The sequence below is a fragment of the Mustela nigripes genome, chromosome 8 (genome assembly GCF_022355385.1).
Source record: "Mustela nigripes isolate SB6536 chromosome 8, MUSNIG.SB6536, whole genome shotgun sequence".
Taxonomy (NCBI): domain Eukaryota; kingdom Metazoa; phylum Chordata; class Mammalia; order Carnivora; family Mustelidae; genus Mustela; species Mustela nigripes.
Genome location: NC_081564.1, coordinates 9,259,257 through 9,273,958, shown reverse-complemented (window position 1 = coordinate 9,273,958; position 14,702 = coordinate 9,259,257). Strand labels below are relative to the sequence as shown.

Below are 14,702 nucleotides of genomic sequence, written 5' to 3'. Positions count from 1 at the left end.
CCTGGGTGGCTCAGTTGGTTGGACGACTGCCTTCGGCTCAGGTCATGATCCCGGAGTCCCGGGATCGAGTCCCGCATCGGGCTCCCAGCTCCATGGGGAGTCTGCTTCCCTCTCTGACCTTCTCCTCGCTCATGTTCTCTCTCACTGTCTCTCTCTCAAGTAAATAAATAAAATCTTTAAAAAAAAAAAAAATATGAAGACCGGGGCTGCAGTCTCTTTGTTGAACATGATTATCTGATCATAATAATTAAAATTCATACATTTGGGGACGCCTGGGTGGCTCAGTTGGTTGGGCAGCTGCCTTCGGCTCAGGTCATGATCCCAGCATCCTGGGATCGAGTCCCACATCAGGCTCCTTGCTCAGCAGGGAGCCTGCTTCTCCCTCTGCCTCTGCCTGCCATTCTGTCTGCCTGTGCTTGCTCTCACCCCCTCTCTCTCTCTGATAAATAAATAAAATCTTAAAAAAAAAAAATTCATACATTTGGAGACAACTTGAAGCAACATTGGTACAGATGCGAGACTGCATGAGTGGGGTTTTCTTTTTTTTTTTTTTTTTTTGAGTGGGGTTTTCTTTTTTAATTTTTATTTTTATGGAAAAACTTCATGGATAAAGTTGAAAAAGCCGAATGGTACTATCAGGCTTCTCTTGAAAGACAGTAGCAGCTCTTTGCCACCATCTCCCTGCTTCTGGCTCTCTATAGGCAGATCGCTTTCAGCTCCTACCTGTGTCTTCTGTGATTTACCTCAGTATTTCTAAATTACAGATTTGTATAACTTTATTTTTACAGTTACAGTCTTCCTTTGTTGGTGCCCTTCATGGAAGGATGATCATCTCATTTACATCCCACTTCTCTCCTTACATGCTCACCCCTCGATTTAGTTTAGTGTTTATTCAGAATTTATATCGTTACGAAATTTTATGTATTTTATGGAGATTTCTTACACAGCTTACTTTCTCAGAATTAATCTTTTTTTTTTTTTTTTTTTGATTCACCCCAATCTGACAGAACCATGAAAGTATACAACTGTTCTTCAGTTAGTCTAAGACAGGAGGTGATGGTCTGTTTCATTCTACCGCAGACCTTTTCTATCCTCCCACCCCTTACCCCTCACCTCAGAAAATACTTTTTTTTAAAAGAAGGATTTTATGTATTTTTTTAAAAGATTTTATTTATTTATTTGGCAGATCACAAGTAGGCAGAGAGGCAGGCAGAGAGAGAAGAGGAAGCAGGCTCCCCGCTGAGCAGAGAGCCCGATGCGGGGCTCGATCCCAGGACCCTGAGACCATGACCTTAGCCGAGAGCAGAGGCTTTAACCCACTGAGCCACCCAGGCGCCCCTTATGTATTTATTTAAGAGAGAGAGCTGAGGGAAAGGGAGAAGCAGACACCCCACTGAGCAGGGAGTCTGACATGGGGCTTGACATCCCAGGACCCTGGGATCATGACCTGACCCAAAGGCAAACGCTTAACCATTGAACCACTCAGGCTCTCCGAAAATCATTTTAATGATTTAAAGTGTTAGCATCAGGAGAAACTGGATGCGAAGGGTACCTGGGATCTCTCTGGATTATTTCTTAAATCATGCATGTGAATCTGTATCTGAAAATAAAACTTTAAAAAAAGCAACTTAAGGCCACTGACATGACATAACTATTCCTCTCAACATGTAATATTTTCTGTAAGAATTCACTTGTATTTCAGTTGTAGGTTCAGTTGTAGGTTCTATAAGAATTCACTTGTATTTCAGTTGTAATGTAGGTTTGTTTTTAATAATCTGCTCTTTTTATAGCTTTTCTAATCAAGCTTTTCATTGTCATATCATTATATTATGTTGTGTGGAATAATTTATGAAACATGTTCACAATTCTTTTAATCTGTCAATTGGTATAGTACCCGGTATTGAGAGATGACTTGTGGCCAGCAGTGAATGAGAATGCCATTTCTGTTGGCCTTTTATCAGCATTGTGTGCTGTTAGAAATTTTTTTGTTTTACTAATTTTGGTAGATAGAAAATGCCTTCTTCTAGATCACTTCAGCATTTGTTAATTACAGCCTGCCAAAGATGAGTTCTGTTTTGAGATTGGTGCTTTTTTTCTACATTGCAGTTTATTAATCAGTTACTTGGAGTTGTTCCTTTGTCCACACCAACCGAGGAGAAGCTGGCGCTGCCTGCGGACATCAGAGCTCTGCAGCAGCATCTGTGTGTTGTGCAGCTGACAAGGCTGCTCGGCTTGTACCACACTATGGATAAAAACCAGAAGCTGAGTGTGGTCAGAGAACTGATGCTAAGGTATCAGCACGGACTAGAATTTGGTGAGCATTCTTTCAAAATGTGTAGTAGTTGCCTGATTTGCTAAGTTTTAGTCTGTTGGTTTTTGTTTTTATCATTCAGAGCACCTTGTTTTAATGAGTATGGCAAGGAGCTTATTCTGTCAGATGGGAAGACTGTTCACATATAAAGCCTTTCTTAAGTTTGGAGTTTTGAATAATGATAGGTGTCCATATTCTTCTTCATTGAGCTAACTCTGTCCCACTGGGGCTCATATGAATTACATGGGGCTTATGATTAATTGTGACATTTTCTGCTTATAGGCCTTACTATTTTTAATATATAGACTGAAATTGAACAAAGTGAATGTCATAGATTATGAGATAAATGTTTAGTTCAGAAGTAGATGATCTTTTGCTAGATATATGTGATAAAGTATAAATTATGTGACCAGATGATGTCAGTGTTTCTCTAACTGTAATCTGAATCATTAGGTGAAGTAATGAGTGTACCATTACTTTAGTTGTACATGGCCCTTGGCTTCTGTTCTTCTCTTTACCTGAAACCTCCTTCCAAATCTTGCTGCTCTCCCTTTGGGGCCATTGCAGATAGCACCTTTGTTCTAGAACTCTTCCTTCTGCTCCAGCTGAGTGTGGCCTTACCTTCTTTTGAATCCTTTGATTCATGGCTTACCATTTTTCTTCTGGTATTTATACGCCTCTTATTACTTTCATTTCCTCTTTCTTATCTTCTCCCTCCTGTCACTTTCCTGCTTTAAAAAACTCCTTTGGGGGCAGTGATAGTTGAACAAATGTTAAAATACAAATATGGGATTTTTTCCCTACAGGGAAATCCTGTTTGAAAACCGAATTGCAGTTTTCAGACTATTACTGTCTCCTTGCTGTCCATGTGCTTATTGATATATGGAGAGAAACAGGTAAGGAAGAGTGATTTCAGTTTGACTTTATGCTTTGCTTTTATTGATTATAAATCCTGAGACTAATTATTATAATCCAAGAATTTGATTTATGCTTTTAGGTTTTTCCTCCTTGCCCTTCTCCAGGGTACTTCTAGAAGAGCCCATTGCCAGATAATCCCCCTCTCTGTAATCCAGATAATCTTAAATCAGTGCACATCTGTTCTGTTTTTATTTTTTTAATTTTATTAAAGTATAGTTCATACACATTACATTAATTTCAAGTGTACAACATAGTGCTTCGGCAGTTCTGCACATCATGCCCTCCTCACCACAGATGTGGCCAGCATCTGTCGCCATGAACCACTGTTGCGGTGCCAGTGACTGTATTTCCTACGCTGTGCCTTTCATCCCTGTGACTTAACTCATTCCATGACTGGAAGCTTATACCTCCCACTCCTCTTTTTTCCCCACCCTCTGTCCCTCCTGACAACCATCAGTTCTTTATTTCTAGGTCTGTGTCTCCTTTTTTGTTTGTTTGTTCATTTTATTTCTTAGATTACACATATAAGTGAAATCCTATGGTATTCACTTTTCTCTGTCTAGGTTATTTCACTAGCATAATACCCACTGGGTCCATCCTTGTTGCAAATGGCAAAATGTTCTTTTTTATGGCTGAATAACATTCATGTGTGTATGTGTGAGCGTATGTGTGTACACACCACATCTTCTTTATCCATTCGTCTATCGATGGACACTTGGTTTGCTTCCGTATCCTGGCTATTGTAAATAATGCTGCCTATGCATATCTTTTTTGGGTTAGTATTTTCATTTTCTTTTGGTAAATACCCAGTAGTGGAATTACTGAATCATACGATATTTCTGGTTTTAATTTTTTTTGAGGAACCTCCATACTGTTTTCCACAATGGCTGCACCAATTTACATTCCCACCAGCAGTGCATGAGGGATCCTTTCTTTCCACATCCTTGTCAACACATGATATTTCTTGTTTTCTGTTACGTTTTTAAACATTTCTGAAAAGTGAATAATGACTGAACTACCTATTACAAAGTTGCCACAGTTAAAATAAGAGAAACTGATTCAGAGAGAGATGTATAGGTCCATGAAATGGAATAGCCCTTTTTATTCACTTAAAAAAATGTTTAGGAGAATGTACTCTTTTGGGAATGTAATTCTAATTAACCTGTTCAGGATAGAAATACAATATATGCTGAAGGAAGCATCATATATCCTTGAGCAAGAAAAGGATGATTCAGCAAATGATACTGAGATTTCCTTTAGGTCTCACTCCTGACATTTTCTTTTACTAGCAGTTTTTTGGGAAAAAAAATTTAGGGTACTTACTGCATATTATTCACGAGAATAAATTGCACAAGAAACAAAGGGCTGGGGAGACAGTACTGTGGGTGGTGGGCACAAGCCCTGCCCTCGAGGGTCTTTTCATGAGCATTTGATTTTCATACCGTCACCCTCGGGCTGAAAACCCTTCAGAGATGCCCTGTTTTCCTGAGGGTAAAGGTCAGCCTCTTTAGGATAGTTAACAGTGCTCTGTATAACCTAGCCTCTGCTTATATCTCTAAATTCTTAGGTACTTACAGCCTCAATCTGCTGGGTTTTTTGCTAGTATTAGTGAACGTCATGTGCCTCTTTGAAATAACTTCCTTCCTTCCTTCATCTAACTTTTACCTCTGATGAGCCTGTCTTGATTTCACACTCCCCCCCCACCCACTAAAGAGTTTATGCCCCTTCTGAACTTTTATAGGATTTTGTATGTATCCCTGTGCAAGTACTTGTTATACTGTATTGTACCAGAGATGGGGCTGAAATCCTTATCAGAGTCTTTGTCATCTGAGCCCCAGAATTGTGAGTTTGCATAGAGCTGTAAAACATCCATGAATGAACTGACCCCTTAGTAATTTGATCCCTACTCAGATACCCTTCCCCACTTCTTCTAGCATCCATTCTTGCTCATAAGTGACTATATGACTTTGCTAATCCCTTGGTTTTTTTTTAGCAACATGCCCAGTGTAGCAATAGCCGCTAACATTTGTTGACCAGCAGGCCCTTGAAAGTGCTTTATATGAATTAGGTAATTTAAACCTCATAATATAGTTAAGGTTGGTGCAGTTTTATAGATGAAGGAAAGACAGGGCAGAGAAAGAAGTTAAGCAGATTTTCCATAATCATACAGTACAGTACAGATACATTGAAAAATTGCCAATATTATAAAGATGCAGGGTTTCTTGCAGTCAGTGAAAGTGAGGTAGCAGTGCTCTAATTAGAGGCATAGTCATTGTCCAGAGTGGATCTGACAGATAATAGAAATCTGTAGAAATTCGGTATGAATGTTGGAAGACTGATTTGAATGTGAAAGATTAAGAAGAGCACTTTTAAAATTTCTTTTAAGATTTTACTTATTTATTTGACAGAGAGAGACACAGGTTGAGAGGGAGCACAAGCAGGGGGAGTGGGAGAGGGCGAAGCAGGCTTCCCGCTGAGCAGGGAACCTGATGTGGGGCTGGATCCCAGGACCCAGGGATCATGACCTGAGCTGAAGAAGGCAGACATGTAACGATTGAGCCATCCAGGTGCCCCTAAGAAGAGCACTTTAAGAAGTTGATGATGCTCTCAGATATTTTGCCAAAAGTCATTTGTTTATGATTCTGCAAAAGTAAAATGGGAAGTTAAGAATATCTTTTTTCCCCTCCAGTTTTATTGAAGAAATGTGATTGATATATTACGTTGTATTAGCTTAAAATTGTATAGCTTAAGATGTATAGCATAATGATTTGATATATGTATATCATGAAATGATATGTATATCATGAAATGATTACCACCATAAGTTTAGTTAACATCTGTCACCCCATAGTTAGATTTTTTTTCTTGTGATTAGAAATATTAAGATCTACTCTCCTAGCAGCTTTTGAGTATACAGAACAGTATATTAACTGTAGTCCATACTGTACATTAATATATCTCTAGAATTTACATCATTTTGTTATATTACAACATTCAGTTAGAAAAATTTTTCCCCAAAAGCCTAATGCTCTTTTCTTTTTTTGCTTGATGCTCTTTTGATTTGGTGAAGAATTTGCATAGAGTTGTAGTTACAGCCTACATTTTGCAAAATAAAATAATAAATATCCTTGTAATGGTTTAATAATTGAGAAAAAGTATAAATTATACTTGTTTTAATGTTTATTTTGAAATTTTGTTTCCATTTTAAGATTTTTTTTCAATACTAGTTATCTTTGAGTAACTAGGATTTTTTTCTTTTTTAGGATTTTTGTTTATTTGAGAGGGAGAGCATGAACTGAAGGAGAAGCATACTCCCCTCAGAGCAGGGAGCCTGACACAGGGCTAGATCCCAGGACCCTGAGATCATGACCCAAGCCAAAGGCAGACCCTTAACTGACTGAACCACCCAGGCACCCCATTCTTTTCTTTTCTAAGATTTATTTATTTACTTTAGAGAGAGAGTGAGGGAGAGCAAGTGTGCACACCAGTTGGGGGAGGGGCAGAGGGAGGGAATACTCAAGGCAACTCTTGCTGAGCATAGAACCTGCCGGGGGCTCGCTCAATCCCAGCACCCAAGCTGAAGCCAGGAGTTGGTCGCCTAACTGACTGAGCCACCCAAGCACTGAGTAACTAGGACTTCTTAGAATTATTTATTCCCTTTAATTGTACAGCTCTTTACTCACCTCTGAGCCCCTTGAGACCAGGAACCACCTGTGACCTTTATCCTCCGGTCCTATATCTAGTGTTGCTCCAGAGTTTTAAGTTAATAAGTGTTGAATTCAATAAAATTACAATTGGGAAGACTAGGTAGCAACGTGGAAAAACACTTCAAAAAACACTTCAAAATTAGATGATGTCGTGACTGCTACTGTGTAAAAGTAATTCTGATTCAAAGGCAATACATTAAAGTCATAATGGTAGTTTGCATAGATTATAGGTATGCATAGTTTGGGTAGGATTATGGATATTTATCTAAAACCCCAATTTTTGATTATATCGCATTTCTTGTAGAAAAAAACCCGCAGCATATAATTTGAAAAGCTCAAGGCATGGAGCTTTATTTTAAGTGTTTTAAGTTTTAGTTTAAGTTTTCTCTGACCATAAAAATAACTAATAAGTGTTGGGAAAGAGTTTATTTTAATCTTACTTAAGCTGGAAAGCTTCCAAAACACATTCTAAAAGCTGGCGTATTTCCTTCTCTTTTTTTCTGTGCATGTCTTATAGACTAAAGATCACTTTTTCATAGTAATTTGAATTCTGTGTGTTTTACTGAACTGTTAGTGTATAAGTATTTTCCCTCATTACTAAAAACTCATTAATACCAAATGGCTGCATAATGTGGGCCTTATTATAATTTTCTTAATCATTACCTCATTATTAGTACAATGAGTATTTTTGTATATAAATCTTTATCTCCATTTCATATTATTTCCTTAGGTTCATGAAAGAGAAGTTACTTAATCTTTAAGACTATTGATGTATGTAACCTTTTGTATTTTGGTAGGCCAAAAATAAGTTTGTTTTATTAATTTATTAGTGAACAGCTTTTTTCAAATATTATTTGACATCTGAATAGTAGAGTTACATATGGAAGAAAAATGTTGCCTAGAGAGAAATATCTTCCTGGGGTCTGGTAAAGAAAATCCTGTATTGGGAAGGTTGGTGGACTCAAATTCTCCTTCAAGGTCTGTCTCTTCAGAATCTAGGATTCTCAGAGATTCTGTAACTTCCTTCCTAAATCTCACAACTTAAAGTTTGCATCACTTTTGCAGATGCATCTTTAAGAACTGAGGTAACTATTGAGAAACTGTCTATTCTGGGAAATTGCCTGTCTTGCTTACAGGTGTATATCTAAAATTTGTTCTTTGACACCTAAACTCATTCTTCAGATAGTTAAGGAAGGTGATAATACCAGTAAGTTTTTGGTTTTTGTTTATGAGGAATCTCCATCTGCTGCTAAGTACTGTGGATAATACTGTTACGTTTTGGTTCTAGGTGACGAGACTGCTGTGTGGCAGGCCCTGACTTTGCTGGAAGAGGGATTAACCCACAGCCCTTCCAATGCTCAATTCAAATTGCTGCTTGTTCGAATCTACTGTGTGCTGGGGGCTTTTGAACCAGTGGTGGATCTGTACTCCAGCCTTGATGCTAAGCATATCCAGCATGACACCATTGGGTTGGTAGTATATACTCTGAATACTGAGCAGCCGGCTACATCAGGGTGGGGTCCTTACACATGGAGCTCAAGCTTTGCAGTTTCTGTTATTAAGCTTTTTAGATTAAGTAATCCCCCCCATGATTACCCATTGCAAAGTGGAAAGATTTTTATATCTTCCAGCATTTAATGGTAATTTTTAAATTTGCACAGTTTTGAAAAGGTAAGAGTTTTCCCCAGAGGTAGCAAATGGCTGTATACTTAGAACATACTTTCGTGAAGTCTTTATTTCTGCTTTGCAGTTGAGATTAATACATGTTCTTTATTTGTTGACCTTAGAGATCCTTTGAATTTGTGTTTTGACTGTTCTTTATGATGAATCAAGGGTATTTTCTTTATCCCCTTCTGGTCCATTAATCATACGAGCGTAAGAAAGCATGGCATAAAACTTTAGTCTCCCACAAAACTGAATTAACTTTGCTCTTTAAAAAGAAATTAATTCTGTAAATGGGATGATTTCTGTGGCAGGCTGTTTTAACTTCCCTGTGTGCCTATTTATCTGCTATAATAATTTGAAGTGTAGTTGGTACTGGAGGTGGTAAGTATAACGTATTTTTTTTTCTTTCTTTCCTTCTGACCTAGCTATCTTTTGACCCGATATGCCGAATCCCTAGGTCAGTATGCTGCTGCATCCCAATCCTGTAACTTCGCACTCAGGTTTTTCCACTCCAACCAGAAAGATGTAAGTGAAAAATGCTTTTAAAAAATATGTTCTTGCCTGCTGAATGCACGCGAGTCAGAGAACACCTTCCCTCATGTGGCACGCGTGCACGTTGAATGCACCATACGTACTTGCAAGTGCCTTAGGCCATAGCTTACTGGCCACGTCTGTTAGGTGGAGGTTAAGCGTTTTTATGGTTGCTAGAGTGGGTGTGTTTAATAGAATCCGTGCAGAGGTATAGTTAAAACACTATTAGAGTAGTAAGTGGTATTCCTCTTAGTTCTAAGGGACTTTTTCTAAGGGCATAAGAGGTAACCCATATGTGTTTAGAGCCTGGGATGTCATAGAAGATTCTGTAACAGCAGTTGCTCTGTGTTACCTTTTATTTCCGAAGTTTATACTACCATGCTCTTTGCCAATAGCCAGTGCACTCGTATTTTCTTAGAGTTACAAAATTGTCCAGTTGAAGGACATTTCAAGAAACTTGTGTCAATAGTGTGTTTTTTAAAGTAGCAGTAAATAAGGTAGAGCTATGTGCCATAATGAAAGGATGGGATTTGCACCATATTTTTCACTGCAAGCAGACTTGGTCTCCACTTGTCAGTTAAGCACAAGTTTTGTATAGTCTCTAGTCAGTCAACCAACTGTGTAAATCCACCTTGAACACAGTTGGTTGATTGACTAGAGGTGAACACAGGTGAAAAGAAGGCAAGTCGCTAGGATGGTCATTGCCTGCTTTGTTCTCATGTGCTTCTAAAACTCATTACTTGGAATTCGGCCATGCCAGATATCTGCCCATACTTTTCTCTTTTCATGGTCTAACAGCAACTAAGGAACTTGGCAACAGAGCTGGTTTTTGGGGTGGTTCTTTTGTAACTGTTAACAGCTGTGGTTAATCTATCTTCCATCGAATTTTTTAGCCTTGTATTAAACAGAAGGCAGAGCGGAAGCATTTCTGAACAATGGAATACAGGCTTATTGTTGTCAGCTTGCAGTAATTCTGTCCTGGTAAGCCTTATGGCAAGGCCTAGAGGGCTGATGTAGCAAGGGATAGTAAGCTGTGCATCAGTTGGCTTTTAAGCCCTATTCCCCTTCCCGCATGGCACTTTCCTGTGTTTGGGATCTCTTTTCATACCTTATTTTGTGCCATAGTTCCTGATCAGGGAGAGAGGGAAGTAGGCATCAGTGTTTGAACATGCTGCCTGGAAGGTGCTGGCCTGGCTTAGAGATCTGAGGGCATCTCTAGGACCTTGGATTTCTAAAATATCTTAGCACAAGTAGGCAGTTGAGTTATGTCTGTGTGTTTGTACTGTGTTCAGGTATCTGTGCTTGCCCTTCTCTGTTCTTAAGAATTTTCACTAAGTCAAGGGAAAAAATCAAAAGTGTTTCTCAAATCTCATTATTCTGGCTGTCACTTCTGTATTTCTAAGAAAGAGGTTAAAGAAATATTTACCGATAACTCCTTTTCAAAGTTTTGTTTCTCTGATAGCTCTGAGGCAGAAGTTGGGGTAAACAGTGGATTAATCCATGCCTGGTGGCTGGTTTTATTCCAGTTTTTAATCACCCAGCATTCTAGAAGCACCACATTGTTCCCGATTTGGTCAATAAGGCACATTTCATATGCTATTGAAAATTTAAGCTTTGCTTTCCCGCTTCCCCCCCACCAATTACTGTGTCTAAAGAGTTGTTTTGAAAACAAAACACACCTACCCCAAAACAACTCCAGTTACTGTTATAGAGAAAGGAGATCTTCAGGAATGATTTGAGAGGGTATGTTGTTCTTTTTTTGTTTCTGAAGTTTTGCTGATGGTTATGTGGGGCAGAAGTGACTAATTGATCTGAGTGTATGTGATGCTGGACCTGATCATTTTATTGATCTGGGAATAGGACTCTCTGCTTGAAATTTATTTTTATTACTACAAGAGAGAGCTTATTTAATCTTACTAAAGTAGATAATCTTTGGGGGGTCCTAGAGGCAAAAGCAAAAACCAGTACAGCAAGGAAAATGCACCTTAAACCTTCATGCCTAGCTTGAGTCCGAAAATAGGGAACTGGGCACTGTGGCATTGACTGTTTCCTATAGGAATTTGAGGATAAGAAAGAGCACAAGTTTAGTGTTGTCTTGTATGTGTTAACCCTTCTGATAGTATTAGATCTTTGGAAGGCTAAAGCCCTGTGTTCTACATCTTTTATTCTTGGTAGTTTTTGAGCTCCCCAGATGGTTCTTTCTTGATTGACTGATGTATTTCAATTCCCAACTTGATCTTTGAAAGAACACTTTTGCTCCTTAACTGGAAAATCCAGTGTTCTGCTTTGTAAGGCTTCGTGCTATGGGATTGAAATTTATTTTTGGAAGGTCTACACAGGGATTTTCTTTTTGGAAATGTCATCATTGTCATCTTACTTTGGAATAGATTTTTACAATGTGAGACTTAGAGACAGATTTTCTTATCTCTCAAAGTTACTTCTGTGTTTGTACTTCAAAAATAATTTCCTGTTAAAAGTCTGTTTTAGGTATTCATGAAGATGATCATTCAGGGTTGATGTCCATCTATTTTGTTAATTCTTACAGTGACCAGGGTTCATTTCAGGAATCCATATGGGATATAACTAGCCTCATGGTGCATAAATGAGTAGAAATAGGTACGGACAACATTCTCTGATTTTCAGAAGTTTTAAAGTGCCTGTGGCTTCCAGTTTTGCCTGCAGTTTCAGTAGGGGTTGTCTCTTCAAATTGTGGATGCACAGGCCCTTTTCTAGCTCTGCGGTGATGCTTTGCTGCAGCATTAAAGGAGGACGATCTTAAAAACAGAAGCCAGAGAGCTGCAGTTACCTTCTCAGTTTGTTAAAGGACTGCATTCCCTGTCTGTTGCCCCTTATTTTTCTTTTTTAAAAGCCATTGCCTCTTTTTCAAAAGTGATATTCCATGGACCACTCAGAAATTAAGACTGCCTGTCTACTTGGTAAAGCTGGGTTCTTTTCTTTAATCAGCGTATTTTGGAGCTGTAATTGGTAAATTTGATTGAAATCCCCAGAAGTCCTGTTTTCATCCTGATTAATTGCTGCATCATTATGTTCGTAAGCAGCTGGTTTTTTCAAGCTGTAAGTTCCTGCCGCAAGGACTGATAGTAAACCTTGCTTTTTCCAAGCCAAGAGGCCATCGGATAGGCCTGTGTGTTTAGAGTATCCTGGCCTCTTCTTGATGGGGCGTATCACTGTCCTTTAATCAGGCTAGAAGGTACACTTGAGCTTTTTCGGATAGTCCTTCTTTAAACCTGCAGGATCACAAGTAATCTTTTTAATTTTCTTGTGTCCGTCCGTCTTTAATTTCTCCAGATACTGCAGGCAAACAGCTCGCCGAGGTGTCCCATGGGGTTTAAAAGCCGCATCGAATGCAGTTGAATTAGCGCCCGTGGCGCAATCCCGCGGCCTGAAATGAACCCTGCGAGGCTGTGTATCAGAGGGTATGTTGTTGACTATCGGCATATTTTCCTACTGGGCAAATTATTTAGTCATAATGGAGATGGGGGCAGAGCTGACTAAGGTGTAAAAAGACTGGCTTTTCTGGAAAGGATCTTTGGGGCAAACATCTGCTTTCAGCTTAACGTTCCTTGGCCCAAAAGGGTACCCTTCTGACTTCTGATCCTGATGGTATAGGCCCACACCCCTGAAATGTTCTTCCCTGAGATTTTCTTCTATTGTGCCAGAATTTCTGTTGAGAATTCTTTCTCTTGTCTCTGTTCACAACATTACATCTGTACATATGTATTACTCTAAATTAAAGTGCATATGGTGAGTGTTTCCTTCACTTACTTGTTCATGGAATTTTCCAGCATAGGTCTTACGTAGTTTGGATGGACAAGAAACTTGGTTCTTGTAGTCTTTCTGTCCTCAGAGTGGATTCTGATGAATTCTTATGGGTCTTTTGTTTGTTGTCTTCTGTCTTGATACAATGCACATATGCTCTATGTTTGTGATACATAGTACTCAGAAATAAACAAAACCAAGGAGCAGCCTGTCTTTTTTCTGGAAGAGGGTGATTTTTTTATTTGGGTTGGTAGTGGGGTGGTTATATTATTCTGGTGTCTTTGGAACCTTTGTATAGAATGCAATTTATCTTAGATGCAGAAAAACATGGAGTAACATCCCTTCCATAATGGCACTAAACGAAATTTTTGACTGACATGGTATCACAAAACCTCCAGTCCTACCAAATTAAAAGACATAACTGCTAAGAGAAAGTCTCTGTGGGTAGCAGCAGCTGGGTGGTGTGGGTGGTAGTAGTGGTAGTAGTGGTAGTAGTAGTAGTGAAGAACACATATGACTGGTATAGGAAAAAAGAAAAATAATGTTTTATAAAACTGATATTCTACTTGTGACCTTTAAAGATTAGAGTTCACATCTTAATTTTAGTTTGAGTGTAGTTTGGTTTGGTTTTGCCTGGAAAGTTTTGTCTTCTTTGCCTAATCTGTGAAATATTTATACGGAGGTGATGTCTTTCCTTCCCAGACCTCAGAATATATTATTCAAGCTTACAAATATGGTGCATTTGAGAAGATCCCAGAGTTTATCGCTTTTAGGAACAGGCTGAATAATTCTCTTCATTTTGCACAAGTCCGTACTGAACGGATGTTGTTAGACCTTCTACTTGAAGCAAATATGTAAGTATTGCACAAGAGCTAAAAAGAAACTCAGGGATTAGATCAGATCCTGCGAGCCGTTTATGGGCTTCTGGGTAATAATAGCAGGCCTAGGATAAGGACAGGTGGGGAAAAAGAGAGAGAGAGAGAGGAAGTTGGTGGGAGCAGAGAAGCAAGGGGAAATGACCCCGTGCACGTCATGGAGAATGATCGCATAGCCAGCCCCATTATGTGGCTTGTGCACAAACCAGACAGGCTGTGGTCATCACCCCAGTCCATGTGTTGTTTAAAGGCTTTCCCTTCCCCACTTAAACATGGGGTTTCGGGAATTAATGTTGACCCACTTTATTTTAGTTGAGCTTCCAGATGCTTTCTCTTGCTGTGTAGCAGGCCAGCGTGATATGGGCTTGGTTCTGTGTCATCTTCTGTGAACCTTTACTTCTTAATAATAAATCTTTCTTCTTCTTTATTTTCCTTTATTTCTAGTAAGACAAAGTTGTGGCTAATATGTTTTCATGGCTGTTTTACTGTTGAAATAATACATAAATTTTCTGTATCACAGATCAACCAGTTTAGCAGAAAGTATAAAATCAATGAATCTTCAGCCGGAAGAAGATGACATTCCATGGGAAGCCTTGAGAGACAACAGAGACTTAAATGTTTTTTTCAGCTGGGATCCAAAAGACAGGTAACTGGAATTAAACCTCAAGTATTTATTTTTGAAGAATTGGGATGAATCTAAGAGTTACAAAAAAAAAAAATCTCTTTCTTATACAAATAAAATAACATAGTTGTTGTAGGAATAGAAGGCATAGGTAAGCCAAATGAAGAAAATGAATCTTACTCCTAGGTTGGATTGCTGGCTAATCTAAAAATTAGGTTTTCCTTCATAGTGTACATGAAAAGAGAATCCAGATGGATTAAAGAACTCCTTAGGAGTTCTACAAGAAAATTAAA

The 14,702-nt window shown here is 38.8% G+C and overlaps 1 protein-coding gene across 1 annotated transcript in view; it reads left to right on the top strand.

Moving 5' to 3' along the window:
* The window catches only part of NAA25 (N-alpha-acetyltransferase 25, NatB auxiliary subunit), a 73,190-nt gene that overhangs the window by 37,807 nt on the left and 20,681 nt on the right, over window positions 1-14,702 (top strand). The window contains exons 12-17 of the mRNA XM_059408449.1: window positions 2,107-2,314; window positions 3,118-3,207; window positions 8,225-8,405; window positions 9,027-9,126; window positions 13,615-13,766; window positions 14,308-14,433. Coding sequence (XP_059264432.1) covers window positions 2,107-2,314; window positions 3,118-3,207; window positions 8,225-8,405; window positions 9,027-9,126; window positions 13,615-13,766; window positions 14,308-14,433 — 857 coding nt within the window. The remainder of the gene's footprint in view (window positions 1-2,106; window positions 2,315-3,117; window positions 3,208-8,224; window positions 8,406-9,026; window positions 9,127-13,614; window positions 13,767-14,307; window positions 14,434-14,702) is intronic.